Genomic DNA, 20,907 nt, shown 5'->3' with positions numbered 1-20,907 from the left:
CTCTTTCAAAATCTCTGCATCTTCCTGATAAAGACATTATTTAAAACTCTAGATTCCTTAATCATGCCTTTTATCTGAGGCTTCAAAGCTCATGGAATGTCAAAAACTCACCTACACAAGTTGGGCCTGTCATGCTTCCTGCACTATTACTGGGCGGCAAATCTGAAAGGAAGGTTAAAAAATGGAGGTCTCAATAGACACTCTTGTTTGGGTTGCCATTGAAAAGAAAGACGTCATAAACAGTTCATTCCAGACACTTCTTTTTTCAGCACCTGGACTGCCTGCAAACACAAAGGTGAAAAACTGAATCATTTTGAATTGCTTGAAAATTTGGTAGCAAATCAGGAAGAGCTGTAGACTGCAAGGTGCATCCATCCATGCTTCAGGTTATCGTAACCATGCATTCTTTCCATCTCTCTCAGATGCAACTTTTGACAGCTGGAAGCTAAAAAGCATTGTCAATATAAAAGATTTATATTGACAATTTATATTATTATTTCAACAGTTGGCTTCATTTACCCAACTAAAGGAGAACAGGTGAATTTTGACACACACTATTAAGACAGCTTGGGAGGAAGAGATGGGGGATACAGATTGATGATATTATTTGGGCTGTGAATGTCAGACATCAGTTAATCCAATTCAAAACTACATGAAATAGAAATGATCCTACTATCTTTCCCTTATGTGATCTATGTAAGTCTGCTGAAGGCTTTTCAAAACTGTATAATTTCTGGTGCAAAATATTCAAGTGGTTCTCTAAAATGTATGATTGTGAGTTCAGACCTGATCCAAAGATAGTACTGTTTGGATACTATCTGTCCCTACTACCAAGTCCACAGTGAGCCACTCACCTCATCCTTGAGCATCTGAGATATGTATTAGTGATGCAACAGTATTTTCATTGTACCGTATGCCCACCACTTTTCCTATTTCTCAGAGATCTCTTCTTTTTAATAATATTAGTTCTGTATGGCTTTATATCCTTTTGGAAAATCTGAATAAATATAATGTATAAAAAGAAAAGAAAAGAAAAGAAAAAAAGTATCTCATATTATGAGTTAATAAGTCATAAACATAGTAAGTCTTTATTAGTGAGTATTATGAGCAGTCTTATGAGTATCTCATAAGAATGACTTATGAATATATATTTTTCTATTTTTCAAGTGGTGGAAATGGGCTTCCATAATCAAAAAGCCATAGCAGCTGAAAAGTGTTGCATATATTGTATGGATGAGTGGGTGATGTCTTCCTTGACCCAAAGAGAGCAATGGATTTTAGTGTGTGATGCTACTGCACCCAGCTGCTGAGAATATGAACTGCATTCGAAACCATTTAAAAGTTCAATTCACCAACATTTTAACAAAAACTATTCTGTACCTTTAAAAATAATAATAATAATGAAACTGACAATTATTACTTTAAGATTGAAGATTGAAGATTGAATGACAATTAAATGACTTAATTCCTCCAACAGGGGGAGAAACACACATTCACAACAGCTCAGTTAAGAGATGAGAATAAAATAAAATAAAATAAAATAAAATAAAATAAAATAAAATAAAATAAAATAAAATAAAATAAAGCACAATACAATAGTAAGAAAATTACAAAAAATAAATATTAAAAAAGATAAATAGCACATACATAAATTCAAATGTATGTAAATAATTTTTACGTCGCCAATGTGTGTTCGTCGTGCATAAAATACACGTTCGCGTTTACATATTCTGAGCCTTCGAGGTTTTCATCGATGTATTACAACAGAGAGCAGGTTAGAAGGAAACTGGAGGAAAGAGGTGTCACTCTGTTGTTATTCTGGTGTAACCTAGGTTTTAGGTTAATATTAACTCCATTAGCTAGCTAATTCTGTGAACAGACTCGCTAGGTGAATTGATATTGTTTAGAGTCTCATTTACAATGTGTATAATTGGTGTACATGGGGGGGATGTTCACAACGTATCATCAATACGTTGTGTTAAGTAGCTTCTCATTCGTGTTGCCCGACTTTGCCTAAAAATAGCCAAAATGAACACAAGGCGTCCAAAAAATACAGAAATTACAATCAGGTGTGTCACAGTGACTTAGTATTTGATGATTGGAAGACGTCATAAGGTGTGCTATCGCTTTAAGACATGTACTTATTTGCTATCATTAAGTCAGACCTCCTGCCTTGTGGACGATCTATGCCGCTAGCAGCTCCTCCCTGTGTCAACAGCAGCAGATGAGCAAAGACAACCAGAGGCATTTAGCTGCAATTAAAAACTAACGGACGCGTGTGTTGTTCGCCTGCGTGACTGAGCGAAGTGACGAAACCCAACTGGTATGAAAGACGAGGCTTTTATTAACTTGTATCTGAGAAAACTGAGAGGTGACACCTGTGGTTTGAATTAGCTAGCTGGGTTGATTAGCTGGTGTTAGCTAGCAGGGTTGTCGATCATTTCCACTACCTGACAGTGTTTTTTGTGACAAATGCGTCAGCTTTGGTTGTCAGCTAGTTCACGAGGCGTGGAATACGTTTGCACGTTGAGTGAGTTGGGTGAAACACATGGAAACGAAACCTTCACTCGTTTCGTTATGACTTTTTGTCAGGCTCACACTTATTTCCCCATCTATAACTCAAGCAAACACGGTTTATTTGCACTGACAGCTTAGATGTTATCCAACTCTGGGCTGACAAATGATGTGTGTTTTGTTTGTTTTGAATGTCTGTTCTCAGGAGTGACAGCAGCCCTGAGAGGGTGACATGCAGATGGACAAGTAAATATCACCCATGGAAACCCAGAGGAAGAGGTAGGTCTCTCTAAAGAGGATTATTTCACCGCTGCTTCTAGTGTGCCTAGATGTGATCACCATGTGACAACAGCTACTGAGGGGATTGAGCTGTCTTCTCCTTTCAACCACAAAACCTCTGTTGTTTAGATAAGCCTTAGGCAGTGGAAGAGAATGAGGGAGGGAGGCTGGGCTGAGTACCTGTAGGCGGTTTACAGCTGTTTTTTCAGCCTCCCACACCTTTCTGTGCATTATCTCCATTGTCATTTCTGTTGCTCTAATAAATGAATGTTATCTGTTTTTATGTTTAATTGTCCCCTGTCTAATATTCAGGCATAGTAGTTGATACAATTGTCAGTCTAATACAGTCTCTTGAATTACCTATGATCAGTAAGAAAAAATACTAAACTGTTTGAGGCAACTAGCCATAAAAAAAAATAAAAAAAAAAATGCTTGAGCATGCATCAAAGGCAAAAAAGCATGAGTACTCAGCATTTCCAACTGTATTTCTGGAGAAATGCACATGTCTGAGTTTGTGTTAAAAACCCTTGTATATACAGTAAATTTCTGCCTAGCAAAAAGTTTGACTGGACTGTCAAGTATATCTTATGATACATGGCATGCATTGTTGTTGGAGCCATAATGATTCCCAGAGATGTTTGTCTCAGCTCTGGGGATGTAGATGGAGGAGAGCGAGGTTTGCTGCATACCTGGAAGGGCTACTCCTGTAGCGTCACCCCTGAGAGGTTGCTCCTACCTCGACCGGTCCTTCAAGTCGCTTTGGGCACCCGACATGGAGTTCTGCTGGTGGAAGGTAAAACCTTTCTTCCAATTTGACTAAAGCATTAATCATCAACCTATATTGGTTTGGTTATTAAATATCTGTGTTGTATTCCTTTTGTTTCAGGAGGACAGGTTTACAGTTTTGGAGAGCTGCTGTGGAAACAGAACCATGTCCCCGGAGGACCCGCTTTGGAGACTGCTCTCAGTGGGCAGCGTGTGGTCGCTGTTGCAGCAGGACATTTCCACAGTGGGGCAGTGACAGAAGATGGTGGTGTTCATATGTGGGGGGACAATGGTGCGGGACAATGCGGCCTGTCAGGCCTTAGCTCTGTCTCTAACCCAACTCCAGTGGCTCTGTTGGACTTGGACACCAGTCTTTCACAGACGGTGCCTGTGTTGGAGCTGGCCTGCGGGGGGCAGCACACCCTTGCACTGTCTGTCCAGAGAGAGGTGTGGGCTTGGGGCAGCGGCTGCCAGCTGGGCCTAAGCACTGCCACCTTCCCTGTGTGGAAACCACAGAAAGTTGAACAATTAGCAGGGAGGTATGTTCTTCAGGTGGCCTGTGGTGCTTCACACAGCCTGGCACTGGTGCGTTGTCTGAGCCCCCAGGACATCCACAGGCCCCCTGTGGACAAATGCAGTCAGTGTAACCAGCTGCTGTACACCATGACAGACAAAGAGGATCACGTCATCATCTCTGACAATCACTACTGCCCACCTGGTGGTGAGCTAACTGAGGATAAGCTGGAGGCACCTGGCCAAGCCCATAGACTCAAAACATCCCCATCTGAGCCAGTTCTCCCCTCCCATACATCCACTTTGAACTCTGAGTCTCCAGCACTTTCTGTCAGTGCAGAGCCCTCTGACCCTGCCTCCATCCAGAACACGGAGAAAGGAGGATTAGCTGTGGCCAACGGAGTGCTGCCATGCTTAGACTCTGACCACACGGCTCAGAGCCAGAGTGCCAGTGGTAACGCATTAATGGTTAAGAGTTCACTCTATCCAGATGAGCAGGCTGTCAAAGACTACCTGAAGAAACTGTCAGATAACACACAGACAGAAGCAAAGACTACTGCTGGAGGACTGCACAGTCTGCTGGTGAGATTTACTGCACAATAATTGGATAAAACAAACAAATTAATACACACATGTTTTCTTCTCCTCTGTTAACTATCATTTTGAAATTGACTTGTTTAAACATGTTTCTTCTTTCTCCACCAGCCCTCAGCAGGAGAGTTTGCTGCCACCTCGAGTGCCACGCTCAACAATCTGGTGGCCTCTTGTGCCTCCGCAGTGGGCGAACGTGTAGCCTCCACCTATGAGGCCCTGTCCCTGAAAAAGATGATGAACTACCTGCCTGCGGGGGTGTCGAGGCCAGCGGGTCTTACTGGTCCTCTTCCAGGAGCGGGGGATAATGGCGCTGAGCGTGTTCGCAAGGATGACTCCATGCAGGGCAAGAAGAGCTGCAGCACTGGAGACATCCGCGAGGAGGAGGCTGAGAGTGTGCGGCGCCGCCTCTCACTACCAGGACTCTTGTCACAGGGTAGATACGCTGTTCACCTCTTATCATCCTCCTATACCCAGCTGCGTAAGTATGACTTGCGCATGTGTACTTCGATGTTGGTGTGTTTGTTTGTTCGCCCCAGGCTTCTTCATCCCATCCACCATGTGAGAACTCCAAAGGTTTGTCACTGTGGCATGATTTGTTCACAGCTGAGTATATGTACTGTATGTCGTATGCAGAGTAGAGGTTAACCAATATGAGTTTTCTATGGTAGATGCTGAGTTTTAGAAATCAGGGCAGCTTATGGCTAATTGATGCAGATGTTTTGATATATTAAGCCAGGTTTCTTTTTTCCTCCATATGATAAAATACAACTGTTGAATGAGTACAAATAATACTTCAGTAAACAGTTTTTGAGTGTGTCTCTCCAACTTAGATTTCATGACTACACTGCAGTGCATTCATATACAGTATTTTCTATAAAAGTAATGCATAAACTAATTATTAAATACATGAAACACATCAAAAAAGTTTTATGTGTAATTTGGAGGATTAATAAATAATAATTTGTCAAAGCTGATTATTAAAAAAATGGTAATGAGAAAGCAGAAGGAAACCTGTCACGAGGCTCTTAGTTTAAAACATGATACAAGTTGAACCAGTTCATGTCACATTGAAAGTTTTTGTTTTAAAGATTTAAATACATATGTGGCATTTAGTTTTCTCCAGAAAATGGTATTTCTTATAAAGTTGTCCTTGAAAAAGAAAACAAGTTGTTCTTTTCTCACTTTACTGATCAGCCTTTGTTCTGTTTGCAGCCTGCAGACTTTCCTTCTGCGTTTGCTGTGTAACAGCATGTGCTTTTACATTAGCTGGCTAATATTATTTGGTCTGTGTGTCACTTTTTGTGTGTTTTTGAAAACATTCATTGATTTATGTTGGACTTTACACCCAGAGTTCATTCTTTACGGACTTCCTGTGACATTGGTTTCAGCCTGTCTTGAAAACACTTCCTCATTTCATCGACTCTGTCACCCCCTCGCATAGTATCTGTACTTTGTTTTTGTGGTATTGGCTAGAGACGAAAACAATGTATCTGATTTTCATTTCCTCATCACTCAGTCCTGTGTCTGTGCATGTATCTTTATAAGCTGATAAAAAGAAGGAATCCGCATTAAGTTTTCTTCTTCTCTGCATCCAGTGTCTCCTCGGCTTCTGAGGAAAGCTGGTCGCTCGAGGTTGCGGGCTGTTGCCCTCACCCCACTAGGAGGAGCAGTCCCTGAGGTCCAGGAGGTGCTGCCCACCCTGCAGACAGAGGTGTGGAGCTGGGGCCATGGCGAGCAGGGACAACTGGGACATGGAGATAATCTGGCCAGGTAGGATCATAAAAGGACATCTGCACAGATGCAAGAAGGGAAAAAAAAATCATATCAACACATATGTATTTGTGTGTTTGCAGATTACAGCCAGCATGCATCAAGAGTCTGAACAGTAAGGAGGTGGTGAGGGTGGCTGCTGGTGCTCATCATTCCCTCGCTCTGACCGCTCAGTCTCAGGTCATTATATCAATATCTTGACATGAGACAAGCTATCATCTTAGGACATAGCTTAAAAATATCAAGATACTATTCATATCATTCACATAACATAACTTATCACATAACTATGTTCTGTAAATATTGGTGGTCTCATGTACTGAGGTTGTGATTATCAATATTATCTGTTTATACAGCAGCTTCCTCCTCTGCTCATAATGACAACCACATCAGTAAAACCTTATCTTCTCACAGCAACATTACAGTGTGTTATAGTATGATTCATATAAAGTTTTCTTCCAGGTGTTTTCATGGGGCAGCAACAGTTCCGGTCAGCTTGGACACATGGACTCACCCAGCACAGTCCCCCGTCTTGCAAAGGTGAGGGAACCTCCTCCTCTACAATAATATTCACTCAAATTAAACCTTGATGTCTCGGTATTTTCCATCATTTGAACTATTTTGTCTCCTCATCCAGCTGTCAGAAGGCATCCGGGTGTGGGATGTGAACGCCGGAGAGAAACACACCGTCCTCCTTGCTGACGGTGACTGCATTCAGCCCATCATTTATTACAGTGGACAGCAGGTGAAAGAAGGGGAGGAGGATGAGAAGGAGGAGGTGGTGGAGTCCAGGGAGGTTTGTGATCAGGAAGAAGGCAATGAGAAGGAGCAGGAGCGCACAAGGGGCTACACACCTCAACCTGTACTACTTCCCTTCTGCATGAATGTAAGTTACTGGCAGTTTCTCTTTGCAGATTTATAGTGACAGGAACAATGTAAGGTAATATACTTACTCAAATGTAAATGTAAAAAAATGTTCATTTTAAATTTAATTCCTGGATCAACTGGATTGAAATTATTTTATGGTGTCTTAAGTGTATGTATGTTTTTATTCTGTTTGCTCTTTTATTGTACTGGTGTGCCTCATTTAATCTCAAGGGACTTCCTGATAAAAGCGTTAAATAAATACTTAAATAAATAAATAAAATGTAAACCTGTGAATTTTAGAGCCAATATCAAGTCTTTTTTTTTTTTTTTTAAATGTCTACTATTTTTTTTTACAAAACCCTAGATATGAACAAATGTAGTACATTTTTTGAGTCACAGTCAGATCTAGTTTTCAATATTTGTTCATTACATAACATAAATTGAGGTATGTTATACTAATATATATAGTAAACTGCTGCTTCACTCCATTGAACAGCATAAAGTTACTCTTTGAAATATGACATAAAAGTTGTTTCACGTGTTTTCCAGCTGGGTTATGTCAGCAGTGTGTTTGCGGGTGGTCGGAGATGTGTGGCGCTATCGGACAAGAATGTGATGGGATTTATCGCCAGCCTTCATGAGCTAGCAGCAGCTGAGAGGAAGTTCTACTGCAAGCTGTGTAACATCAAAACACAGATAATACGCCCCTTACTGGAGCTGGGTAAGAGTGACACAAAGGTTAAAAAACACTGAGGACCAGAGAGAATGTTTCAAAAGTTCCCTGAAGCTTTGCTTTAATTTCTTCTGCTTGTGTTTTTATGTTTTTTTCAGAGTCTCTGAGCTCGACTCTCGGCCCTGTGATCTTTGAGCTCCTGCAGACTCTTGTAGGACGTTTCAACCTCCTGTGTCACCTGACTGGGCAGCACGCTGCCAGCCTCACAGCCAACCTGCGTCGTGGGCGAGATGTGAAAAGTCTGCTCATGCTTGACCACACCATCATCTTTCTGGACTCTTACAATGAGTATGTCTTCACTGCTGCTATCTTAACATTAATTTCAAGACAACAGATCAGTAACCCAGGTAACACATGCAGTCTGGTTTGCTTCTTTTCCTCCTTTCTTTTTCCCTGTTAAGGTACTGCAGTTCTCTCGGTAACTTCCAGGTGATGGGAGGAGCCCATGCTCTGACCAAGCCTTCACTGTGAGTTCATACTAATCACCAGAACTGCATTACATGTACTGCAACATTCAGAAACACAAACCAGGACTCAACTAAATGTGAAAAAAACAGCAGTGACTTGGATTTTTCCATGACTTATGATTATTTCTATTGAAGAGATTTCTTTGGAAAGAGTCCAGAGCTGCTGCAGAGGCTGTCTGAGTGCAGCGAGGAGAACCCGACCATGGCCGACCTCCTGCTGGCGCTGTTCTACCTCCCAGCTCGCCACATTCATGAGTATGGCCGGCTACTGCTCAAACTGGCCACCTGCTTTGAAGTGGTAGGTAAAAGTTCAGATTCATCATGTCAAGCTACTTGGTTTTTATTTTTAAGAATCAGTATTTTAAGAGTTAAACTATTTTATGTTTTGTTTTGCTTTTATTTTTATTCTCTAATGAATCTTTAAAAAATAAATTAAACTATAGATATAAATATATACTATTTTGTATTGAAGCATATCCCCTGGAGATAATCAATTCTTATGATTTAGTACCAGACTATTGGCAAACTTGGGACCCCAATACAAACTGTTGCATGTTATCTTTACAGCAGTGTTACTATTAAAAAGACTTTCATGTAGTCATCATGTATGAACATTATTTCATGATCTGATTCCTGTGCTATATCGAAACCCAGATTGTACAGTTTGTTTCATGATAAATGTTTCCTATGCATTGTCAGTGCTCCAATGATTACCAGAAGCTGCAGGACAGCTGCTCCAGGTTTGAAGCTTTGTCTCTCCAGTTGAAGAGAAAAAGAAAAGAGACTGAGTACACTTTTCACTTCTGGAAGAGCTTCCCTGGGAAAATGACGGTAAGCGTTGCTGAGTTTGTGTGTGCTCTTTGTAACAACTGCATGTCATTGATGCCGCCTGGTCCTCGAGGTGTCATGGGATGTTGTTTATGGCTGAATGGTGCCACTGTGTGTCCTCAGGATTCTCTCAGGAAACCTCAGCGTAGGCTGATCTGTGAGAGCAGCAACAAGGCTCTGACCCTGCAGAATGCCGGCAGGTTCTCCGTCAACTGGTTCATCCTTTTCAATGACACTTTAATTCATGCACAGGTTAGCACTGCACGCACACACACACTCACACACATTCACCTCTGTTCATGTTGTTTTGGTTTTTTTTGCACACCATTTTTGAGACACTTTAACCTGGTGTATTTCAAGAATTTGTGTGTGCTTGCCTTCGTGCTGTCAGGGCGTGGCACCTTATAAAAATCTTGTAAGTATACAGTCGGAAGCAAATGGCTCTTGCCTTGTCCTTCTTTTCCTCTTCATCTTCATCTTCCTGTTCTGTGTGTGTGTGCATTTTAATGATTGTCGTTAGTGTTGTTCAGTAAATCATTACTGAAATTAAGCAATTTTTGAATCATTTGTTAATATGTCTAAATATATGGACCAATCAATCAGCATCGTTATCAGCCATCGGCTGCCTTGATAGATAAAACGCGTCATTGGCGTAGAAAAACACAAATTAGTCATCCTTTAGTTATAAAGGCTGTACTATTATTTAATTATTATTACTTTATTATTACATTATTATTATTAAAATGTACAATGCTTAAACTTAAACATTTGTTGAGCAACACCTATGTTGGTGTGGTCTGTCTCTCCTGTCTGCATTTTGTGTCTGCAGTGCAGTGCATTGCACTATATATTTAATACAAATAATGTTTGAGTTTCTGAGAACATTTTTATGAATAGTAATAATTATTTCATGAATCAGCAGTAGCTGATAATTATAACTGTATGTTACTTTACTTTAGGTTAACAAATCCAAGTAGCTTCAAAACTCTTTGTCATAAACAGAAAGTACATAGTTTGGATTCACCCAATATAGATTTGTAGAACATAAATGGAGAATTGTGTTTAAATGCTTAAGTCAGTTTAAAGATTATAGATTTAAAACTGCCATAGGCTAGGGAACAACATTATCTCACTGACATTTAGTGACTCTCGAATGATAACAGACCGCATAATTGAGCAGTCATGTCCTAACCTCAAATCACAAGTTTGTCTCAGTGGGCTTCACTGTTTCATGCTTTTGAATTTATTTTGATTTGCTTTTCCTGCTCTTAATTTATTGACATAAAACCAAAAGCTTGACTGTAAATAACAATGGCTTCGCAATATACAGCAACATACAGGCTTCCTGTGGGAGACTGCACGGGAGGATGAACTTTGCTAAAATCAAAGCGCAGTGTTTTTGGGTTTCTAAAATGTATAGGAACCTTTGATAAATTGCTTATCTGGCACCATCAAATGTTCTGTTTCTCTGTTAAAGCATTGGTTCTTGTGGAATCACATGTGAAACCATATAAGAATTAAAAGAAGACGTCTGCTTTAGTTTAAATATCTTCTGTATCCTTTTTAAATGCAAAGACATAAGTACCTGCACCTTGTAGTTCACCTCACCCTGTTTGTCTCTCATTTTCTCTGATTTCTGCCCCTTCCTCCCTCTTCATTTCTGGTCTGCATCCTGTGCTTCTGAACATTTTAGTCACCTCACCTCCTCTACTAATGTGTGTCTCCTCCTGCTTCATCCCACTCTTGTGGCTCTTTGAATAAGTTTTATTCTTTGGGTTAAAAGTGAAGAAATTTAAATCTGTGATGATTAAATCACCTGTGTTATGACATAAACCTATACAACTATATATGAAAAAGTAACAGTCATGTACGCATGTTGTTTTGCATGACTGACCCAGGATTTTCAAACTTGTGTTGTATGTGCAATTTTGCAACAAGCTAAGTAAATAAATAAATAAAAAGCCTCGAACATGAAAGATAAATGAAATTGTCAAAAAAGAGAGAATTATTTAAAGTGGATGAATAGAAATAAAGTTTCAAACAAAGAAAGAGATCTACTAAAGAATCAGTGCTGTTTCTTTGTCATTTCAACACTGAATGTGGTTTAACAGCAAACACTGGTGAGCTAACATTACTGTAAAAAAAGCTAATGACTTTTTGCTTTTTTTAATTTCTTCTTTTTTTTCCACTAAAGCCCAGAATATTACCTGACATGAGGTGATTAAAATTTGTACATGCTTCATACACATTCTAATAAATACTTATGTGTATATGAAGATTAATTTAGCTAAATACAACATTTATGATGGAAATTAAACAAGGTTTGTTGTTGTAAATGAAGATTCCTCTGCTGAGCCTGTATCTTCCTTATCATGTGAACAAACAAATTGATTGCTCGTTCACTTAGTTTTAGCTGTTAAGCAGAAACCAAATATCTTAACTACAGTTGTTTTATTTGTATTTAATTTGCTGCATCTGAGTTTTTGAAAGCCGTTTTTTGTTTATTCAGTATGATTAGATTTGTTTCACCCATTAATCCTCATTCACATCAATGAAGGCTTCTCTTTGATATGCCCCTATTTTCCTCCCTTCCTCCCTTCCCCTTTCCATTTCAGTTCTCCACCCATCACATCTTCCATTTGGCCACACTGTGGGTGGAGCCCATCCCAGAGGAGAACACTGGCACGTGAGTTTCAGTCGTCACAAAAATTAATTTGGGGAAAATAAAACATTTCACATTTGTAAGAATTATACAGCCAATGTAATGTTTGGAGTCAGCTTTAAATGAGCCATCACACACAAAATGCAAATCTTTTCATGTGATGTGTGTGCAGATACGGTTTAAAAGTAATCACACCTGAGGAAATGTTCACCCTACTGGCCTCCTCGACCATGGAGAAGGTAAACCATCTTTAATGCTCACCTTAAACAATCTTTGCTTTGAGTGGATCTCAGTTGGCCTGAATGACATGTTTTAAACTTGTGTGTGACTTTGTTTCCAGGCTAAGTGGCTTCGCTCCATCAACCATGCAGTGGACCAGGTGCTGAGTGGAGCTGGGCAGGACACGGCATCAGTAGGCTCAGGGTCGGGGCAGAAGTCAGAGCCTCCAGTCGCTAGGGTGGCCGTCTATACTTTTTATAAGGAGGGACGTCTGAAAGAGGCCACATACGAAGGCTGCTGGCTCTCTGGCAAACCCAATGGCAGGTAGGATCAGGCATGAAATGATTTCCTGTCATGATATCCTTACAAAATAATTGCGATTCACAAAATAGAAAAGTGTTACAGATTGCTGGACAACAAGTGGCCTCATATTAGGTATGAAGATATTAATTATTTTGTGCTGTTGTTTTGTGTGGGTAGTCGAATGAATGAATGAAATCAAATAATCAATGAATACAAGTCGATAATATGACCCAATTTTATAAGTATATGAATATTGAGGTCAATGTAAATTGGGATGCACTATGTTTTTCAGAGGAGTGTTAAAATGGCCTGATGGGCGAATTTACACAGGGGAGTTCAAAAATGGACTTGAAGATGGGTAAGTGCTAAGTGTCAGGATTATTTAAAAAACTGATTTTAATGCTTCCGTTTCTTCACTAACCTCTCATGTGTTTGTGTAGCTTTGGTGAATTTTTGGCTCCGAACAAAACACTCAACAAGAATGACCAGTATCAAGGTCAATGGAAAGATGGCAAGATGCATGGCCTGGGGACATACAGGTGACAAATATGAGAGTACTGACTAAAATATTTGCATTTTAGAAGTAGTTAAGCAATAGAACAATGCTGAAATGAGAAGTCTTCTGACTGTCTGCAGGTATGCCAGCGGAGAAGTTTATGATGGATCTTTCCAGGATGGCATGCGGCAAGGCCACGGCATGCTACGCAACGGCAAGCTCAACACTTGCTCCCCCAGTGTCTTCATCGGACAGTGGCTGCAGGACAAGAAGACTGGCTATGGAGTGTTTGACGATATAACAAAGTACGCTCATGTGCAAACAGTGTAAAGTGGTGTGAATGAGCCAGTTTCTCTCTAAACATGTATGTTTTCTGTCAGAGTTTTATTTTTGACACAGAAGAGCAGGGAATATATATGCAGATTGATTTACAGCATATTTGTATTTTAATGTTAAAGCAAACTTTGTCTGTTGGGTTTGTCAGAGGAGAAAAGTACATGGGAATGTGGCAGGACAACCTGCGACTGGGCACTGGGGTCGTCGTCACCCAGTTTGGTTTGTACTATGAAGGCACCTTCAAAGATAATAAGATGATGGTGAGAAATTATCTTTGTCTTCTCTCTTCTTCATAAAAATCTTCAGAAAGTCTTGGATGCATTGTTTTTTATCATAAATTCTGACGGTGAAAGATCCTGCACATTTTCTACCATGTATTCCCACTTTATTTAAATATTTTTCTCTGCTGACTTTTATTTTTTAAGTGGGATGATAATGAAGCTGGAAGGAGTGAACTCTAGCAAATGTCTCAGATTTGGCCCTCATTGTACCGAGGGGAACAAAACCTCTTTTATACTTTCTATGGCATCAGAAAAGCAGGAGACTAAATGAAAGGAATTTGTTTGTTTGTAGGGCACTGGGATCCTTCTGTCAGAGGATGACACAACATATGAAGGAGAGTTCTCCGATGACTGGACCCTTAATGGAAAGGTGACTAACAAGCATTAAAACATTACCATACAGTGGATGTGTGATTCATTTAGACTAGGTGTTTTTAAAGTATTTTTGGTAAATATGGTTGGAATTGTCTCAAATTGGCTTTAGAATAGAGCCATACTTACAAGTTTTCCGTTTGCACCTACAGTAGTTAAAAAAAAATCAATTTGGGTATTAAACATTTGGCTAATATAGTGGAAAAGTATTAGTGTTACATTGGTGTTGTGTAATGTTCCTCAGGGTGTGCTGACCATGGCGAATGGTGATTACCTGGAGGGCTCCTTTGGTGGTGAATGGGGCTCAGGTCTCAAGGTGACAGGTTCATACTTTAAACCCCACCTTTTTGACACCGACAAGGACAAGACCCACGTTGTGTAAGTTGATGGAGATTTAAATATTTAAATTAACAATGTGGGGAAAAACAAATTATATACTTCATATACTTTGTGTGTGTGTTTTGTTTTTTGATGTTGCAGTAAGCTTGGGCGTCTGTGTGTGCGGGCAGAGGAGAAGTGGCAGGCAGTGTTTAAGGAATGCTGGAGTCAGCTGGGCTGTGAGGCGCCGGGACAAGGAGAGAACTTGAAGGCGTGGGAAAACATTGCCCTGGCCCTCACCACCAGCCGCCGACAGATCCAGGACAGGTACAAACCAGATGACATACACCGCCAGATTTATGTATCATCAAATGTCTTGCTAACTACTAATTGAGGTTATATTCTAGCAGAAAGATTAATATTTTCAGTTCCTCATGTTTTTGTGTATGTGTGTTTTTTAGTCCAGAGACGTTTTCTATGACTCACAGTAGAACCCTGGAGAGTCTGGAGGTCATCCCGCAGCACATGGGGCCCATTAATCTAGAACGATATCACACCATCCGCCTCTACCTCATCAAGGTCAGAGCACTACTCATTTTTATTAAAAACATATTAATTATTCACATTGATATTAAAAAACATTCCCTCCCTCAGGCATGTGACACCCCTCTCCACCCACTGGGCCGGCTGGTGGAGACCCTGGTAGCTGTTTACAGGATGACCTACGTCGGCGTTGGCGCTAACCGACGACTGCTGCCACAGGCTGTTAATGAGATCAAGTCGTATCTCAACCGCATTTTCCAGATCGTCAGGTACCTTGCATACACTACAGCAACCAACACCACTTTTGAATTGAATTATTTTAAGAAGTAAAAACAAGATCCAATCCTAATACCATCACATTCTGCAGGTTTTTGTTCACGGACCTGCCAGAAGACGGTGGCCTAATTCCAGAGCCAACCACAAACCTCCAAGAGAAGAAGGAGCGGAATTCAACTGATTCCCCACTGGAATCACCCAGACCTGGGTAAAGACTGTACTATGTCCCTCAGATGCCTTTTAGCTTTCCCTTAGAAGCTTTCATATTAACCTCTCCTGTGTGTTTTTTTCCACTCAGCCAAGTGGTTAGCAAATCTGCTCTGCTGCTTCCCGTCCTGCTGCCTCGTCTCTACCCTCCACTCTTCACCCTCTATGCTCTGGACAAGGAGAAGGAAGACGGCGTCTACTGGGATTGTGTTCTTCGCCTCAACAAGCAGCCTGACCTTGCCCTACTTGCCTTCTTGGGCGTCCAGCAGTAATGTCACACACTGTCACGCTAAGGGATTAAGTTTGCATGTGAACCCTGATAAAACACTCCCTCTGCTTTTTCTTCCATTCCAACAGAAAGTTCTGGCCAGTTTCTTTTACCATGTCCATCCCTGCAGTAGGAGAAAAGCAGCAGGTACGTTTACTGTAATGTAAACGTTCCGCGCAGTAATTGGCTTTTTTTTTTTTTATCTACTATCCTGCTTCTTCTTTAATCTTTATTTGTAGTGTTTTCTGTGTGTGTTCTGCAGCCAAAAAACAAGCCAAATCTCTTGTATCTTAATATCTTCTTCTTGAATCTTATTCTGATTCAAAGCTCTTCAATTGTAGGAATAATTATAAACATACAATTAATCGATGTATACAGGTAAACTAATGGTTGCAGCTGTAAACTTTAGCCTTGTTACACTTGTTTGCTCACTGAATCTAGTTAGGCTAAGGCCTGTGGCGTTTCATCATTGGCGTGTACATTATACTGTATCTCTATTAAGATATAAAGATCAGCCTGTGTGTCTCCTCCAGGTCCTCTCCAGCACCAAGGATGCCTGCTTTGCCTCTGCAGTAGAAACTCTGCAGCAGATCAGGTACAATGTTGTACAAATGTTGACTCGGAATGAGACCAAATGGAGATCTCAGATGTGGATGTTTTGTTTTGGATAATTTCCAAATGGAACTCTTTTGTTCAGATTACATGTAATTCCAGGATTTTTATGTTGCATAAGAAGATGGGTTCAATTAAACTTTTTATTTGTGGCCGTTTGCTTGCTTCATCTATGTCAATGTGGCCCCTGGAAAGAAAATATCACCCACTCCTGGTCTCCGTGGTTTCTTTGTTTGTTGTTTGTTTGCAGCACAACATTCACCCCGTCTGACAAGCTGCAGGTGATCCAGCTCACCTTCGAGGAGATCACACAGGAGGTGCAGTCACTGCTGAAGCAGGACTTCCTGTGGTCCATGGACGACCTCTTCCCCGTCTTCCTCTATGTTGTGCTGCGAGCTCGGTCAGCATCAGACCAAACCCATTAACACACACTAATCTACACATAATACACACCACTTTCTTTTGCATTATTTGCAGTCTTTATTAAGTCTTTACTATCATTTTCAGTATTGTTGAATATTTTTCATGACGCTGAATGTATGATTCCTCTTCAGTATCAGAAACCTGGGTTCAGAGGTCAGCTTAATTGAAGACCTGATGGATCCCTGTGTTCAGCATGGAGAGCATGGAATCATGTTCACCACACTCAAGGTAATACACTCAAACATTGTCATTTCCTACTCGGCAGACAAAACTTGTATAATGATATTTTGCTACTAACAATGGGAGCTCAGCAATACGGTAACTTCCTGTTCTACATTAAATTAGTATTTGTAGTGACAACAACTGGGAAGACTGAGTAACTGTGACATTAAAGGGGAAAGTATTAAACTGTGTGTTGGCAAAATAAAGGTCTTTGCACATCAGTGGCCATGTGAAGAAATGCCACAAAACTGGGAATAAGATGGAGGTGAATTTTGATGCTTTCTCTCCATTTACATCAAGTGTGACATGTGTCCGTGTCAAGTGATGATGACCTGGTGCTTAGTGATTTACTGAATAAAAAGAAACTCCTGGATAAACTACCTTCAACTTAACTACTTCACCACTTTAGGATGGACTTAGGGATGATATATTAGACAGTGTGAAGATCTGAGGTACATTCCATTTGTTTGAAAGCAGTGCATTTGCTTTTTTGAATATTTATAATATCAATGTTTTCCAGCAGCAGAAATCCTTGTGAAATAATAAGTCATCATTTTGCTACAAGTTCAAAAAGCTTTTATGAAGATGTTGCAATTAGTCCTTTCTGTTTTACCTATATTTACCTAACTGCATTTCTGAAAAGTTTGAATAACTTGTAGAACATCTTGAGCATTTATTAAAGTCCACATAAAATGAAATAATCCAGTCACTTTCTGTTAGAATATTTGCTTCCCAACCTCAGTTTCAGTGATGAATTTTCACACATCCACCTGCAGGCCTGTTACTACCAGATCCAGCATGAGAAGATCACATAGCGAGGCGTTTCTCCGTCAGTGATCTGGAAGCTGCTGTCCCACCCTCCCCCCCTCCCACACACACGTGCTTGGCCAACCACAGGGCCAGGACCAGCCAGGCTTTGAGAGTGACAGATGTGTGTGGTGGCCAATAGAAAACGGTGGATCATCAGAATAACCTGCAGACAGCTCCATCTGCTGTTGTCATGGAGACGGGAGGTGCTCTCTGACACACATTCAAACTCTATCAGTGACCTTTAACGGTCTCTAATCTACAGGTCATGATGGTGTAAAATTATTAAGTAAGTCCACAGCAGGATAGTGGGAAATCCTGAAATCATCTTTTAAACCAATGTGACTGGTCTGTCCTCAGTTTTTATGTTCAGTCTGCATACTGAAAGTGGACCTATTTTTCTGCATTTTTCACCATGAAAAACTGCTTTTTTCTGTTTAATTACTGACACGAAGTTTGGTGAAAACATCTTTTTTGTTTCTTTTACTGTCAGTTTGGTTCTGCTTACTTATTTGACGACTACATGAGGCACCAGGACCTAACAAGGAAGGACATCTCTGTGATAACACTTTTAATTATGTGGCTATAATCTGAGCCAGCAGGGGAAGGTTAACCAGAAGTGCTTATGCTAAACCAACCTGTGAGTAGAGAGTAGATTTAGAAGGGAGAAGACTTAACTGGTTGATTTAATGAACATCCGTCTTGTTAACCCACCAGCAGCACAATCACTGCAGCTTCCTCCAGCGTTTCCATAGAAACAAAGGGGAACTGTCTCTCATGTAGCGGATTGGACAGCAAAGCAATCAAATATATATTGTGTAAAGCATGGCATGTAGTGGGGTAAATGTAAACTGACTTGACTGTAACTTCACTCTTACACCAATGATTGAGTTTCAGAGTATTTGGCTGCAAACCAGCTGCTATAGATTTACAGTTGATTTGCTCAATGTGAGTAAATACGAGTAAACGGTTTATATAACAGTAACTTTATACTGAAGGTACAGCTACAGCTAGATTTGTTCAATGAATGCACACTTTCATTGTATTATGGGCTAAGGAAATACATTTTGTTTTCCCAAAGTAAAACCAGATAACGCACAGTGGAAGCAAGACAGTTTTCAGTATTAATTCAAAATCGACTTGTTGACTACTTTCTGCAAAAAAGAGGATAGAACCACAGTTTAAAAAGCCTACTTAAACATAGTAGTGTCTTTATATGGAATTTCTCTCATCTGTAAAAACATTTTTACCAGTGAAGTGATTACAGTACCAGGTTAAAGATAAAAAAGTGAACAAGACATCAAGTTCAAAATTGCCCTGAAATTCATAAAAATGTAAAATTATGTTCACTAAAGTCCCAACATAATTTTAATGAAACTAACATCATTTTAAGATCCTGTTACATGTATTTTGATCAGTAGAAAGTGTAATCCAAAGGCCCATTTTACTGCTGTTGAATCTGTTGTCCGGTAAAAGACAACCCAGTTTTCTTTTTTTTTTAATTGTGATATTCTAAGCCGATTCTCTGCTCATGTATCTGCTTATATTGACTGTTGTTTTTTAAACCATATGCAGCACTAACTGTCATACCTTTTTTGTATTACATATGAAAATGGCTTGATTTTTGTTGCCATGTCATGGCTTTTGTTTCCACTGATGATTTAACAATCAAATCAGAAGCTGCAGGGTTTCTGAAAATCCAACAACAAAAAATAGATGCTCAAAATCAATTCAAATCTAATCTGTGCTCTTGTACACTATTGAACAACTAAAGGTGCGATTAAAACATTTTTACAGATTAATTAATTTATCCACTGAAGCAGCGTTTCTAAACATGGTTATTATAAACCAGGTTTCACTCATACTTTTGTACAGTGTTTCCCAAACTTCTACATATAATATACAATGTCATTGTGACTAGACAAAATATTTTGCATAATTTATTGCCAGATAACACTTAATATCATTTTGAATTGGTAAATGAATAATTTTCAAGAGATGTTTGGAGAAACATTTAACATATAAATCTTAACTCAAATTTTGCGCAAATTCTGCAAATTTGGAGACCCAGACCACCCCCAACCCAGGCTTTTAGAATCTTTGCTTTTTGTGAACTTAAAAAAACATCATAATAATACTGTTCTGTTACAGTTTATTTGCTCCTGTTTCTGTCGAGACCATCTGTGCCCGATACTCAAAACAGTCGAGCTATGTTGTCTGTGTAACAGAGAAATTCTTCCCCCAAAATACTATAGACAAAAAAAAGAAGAAGAGTTATCTTATGCATTTGCTTCAGTCCTCTTCATTTTGTTTTACAGTCCTGCTGCTGCCTCTTAAAGAGAGGACACTCCATTATTTTCAGTGACCACTTATGCAGACTGTGACATTTATTGTGACTGTTGTACTGTAACTGACTCCTGTGATATGAAGTGTTTTAAACCCAAAACCGAACTGTTCATTCTTTTTCATCAATGTAAACTGAAGCTAATTTTTCATTCATGCACATGTGGGTTTATAATTTAAACCCCGTTATGACTGACGACTTGTTGATTTGCTGAACTTGACGGCTGTTTGAGAAGTTGTTTCCTGATTGTTTTGTTTTGTTTCAGTTGACTGACATGGCATCCACCTGTGTATATTATGTTAACATGAAAAAGGGCAATAAACTCTGATGGACATTGCTAACAAATCTCTAACATTGTTTTAATGCACAAGTTGTTTTTAAAAATGTGTTTAATTTGCTTGTTTTTGTGTCACTGTATTCTGATTATGTTTTTCATCAGGACTGTTGATGATGGGGATGCGGGAAGTTGTGATTTTAATAGGTTTTTACAATGAATCAGGAAAATAATCTGAAGCTCATCAATCGAGTATTGTATGAATGATGTTAATGTTGTTGTTTTTTTTATCACTGTTTAGCACTTTTGCTGCATGAGCCACTCATTCAGTGTGTGCTACATGTTATTTTTTGAAGTGGTTTAAAGTCTGTGTTTGTTATTTGACTGTTGGTGTGAGATGTTAAACCAGGCTTTAAAATAAGTTGTTGAATTTCCTTAGAGAATTATTTACTGATTAAGAGATTATTGCCCCCCCCCCATTCCTGACAGATAGTTGGGTTTGAGTAAAGAGTCTAAATTTCTAATCCTGGCATCATCACTCCCCATTAACTCCTGCTCTTGCAGCAGATAAGCAGATCTGTTCATTATTTACCAAGAGCTTTTTGAGCATTTGC

General features: G+C 39.7%; 1 protein-coding gene across 4 annotated transcripts; it reads left to right on the top strand.

Annotated features, from left to right (window-relative positions):
* Positions 1 to 2,176: 2,176 nt before the first annotated feature.
* Positions 2,177 to 20,360, top strand: als2b (alsin Rho guanine nucleotide exchange factor ALS2 b). 4 transcript variants are annotated; one of them, XM_044050793.1, is made up of 35 exons: positions 2,177 to 2,323; positions 2,720 to 2,793; positions 3,441 to 3,586; positions 3,680 to 4,653; positions 4,777 to 5,098; positions 6,261 to 6,435; positions 6,519 to 6,615; positions 6,898 to 6,975; positions 7,073 to 7,321; positions 7,852 to 8,023; positions 8,134 to 8,323; positions 8,437 to 8,502; positions 8,638 to 8,800; positions 9,202 to 9,333; positions 9,454 to 9,582; positions 9,722 to 9,745; positions 11,946 to 12,016; positions 12,165 to 12,231; positions 12,333 to 12,535; positions 12,807 to 12,872; positions 12,955 to 13,053; positions 13,151 to 13,315; positions 13,495 to 13,606; positions 13,920 to 13,997; positions 14,244 to 14,377; positions 14,480 to 14,644; positions 14,779 to 14,896; positions 14,972 to 15,129; positions 15,228 to 15,344; positions 15,435 to 15,611; positions 15,701 to 15,758; positions 16,145 to 16,206; positions 16,474 to 16,623; positions 16,778 to 16,874; positions 17,645 to 20,360. In XM_044050793.1, the coding sequence occupies exons 2-35, from the start codon at positions 2,774 to 2,776 to the stop codon at positions 17,681 to 17,683; spliced, it is 5,073 nt and encodes a 1,690-aa protein (XP_043906728.1). In that variant the 5' UTR covers positions 2,177 to 2,323; positions 2,720 to 2,773; the 3' UTR covers positions 17,684 to 20,360. The 4 variants fall into 4 exon arrangements, with proteins under 4 accessions (XP_043906728.1, XP_043906710.1, XP_043906736.1 ...); XM_044050775.1 differs by having other exon boundaries at positions 4,777 to 5,143; XM_044050801.1 differs by lacking the exon at positions 9,722 to 9,745.
* Positions 20,361 to 20,907: the final 547 nt, after the last annotated feature.

The sequence above is a fragment of the Solea senegalensis genome, linkage group LG2 (genome assembly GCF_019176455.1).
Source record: "Solea senegalensis isolate Sse05_10M linkage group LG2, IFAPA_SoseM_1, whole genome shotgun sequence".
NCBI lineage: Eukaryota > Metazoa > Chordata > Actinopteri > Pleuronectiformes > Soleidae > Solea > Solea senegalensis.
This window is presented reverse-complemented; position numbering and strand designations above follow the sequence as displayed.

Coding starts and splice junctions, on each gene's coding strand:
- als2b (XM_044050775.1), top strand. CDS start 2,774: ATGGAAACCCAGAGGAAGAG. Junction 6,436..6,518: donor CATGGAGATAATCTGGCCAG/GTAGGATCATAA, acceptor GTGTGTTTGCAG/ATTACAGCCAGCATGCATCA. Junction 14,897..14,971: donor TCCGCCTCTACCTCATCAAG/GTCAGAGCACTA, acceptor TCCCTCCCTCAG/GCATGTGACACCCCTCTCCA.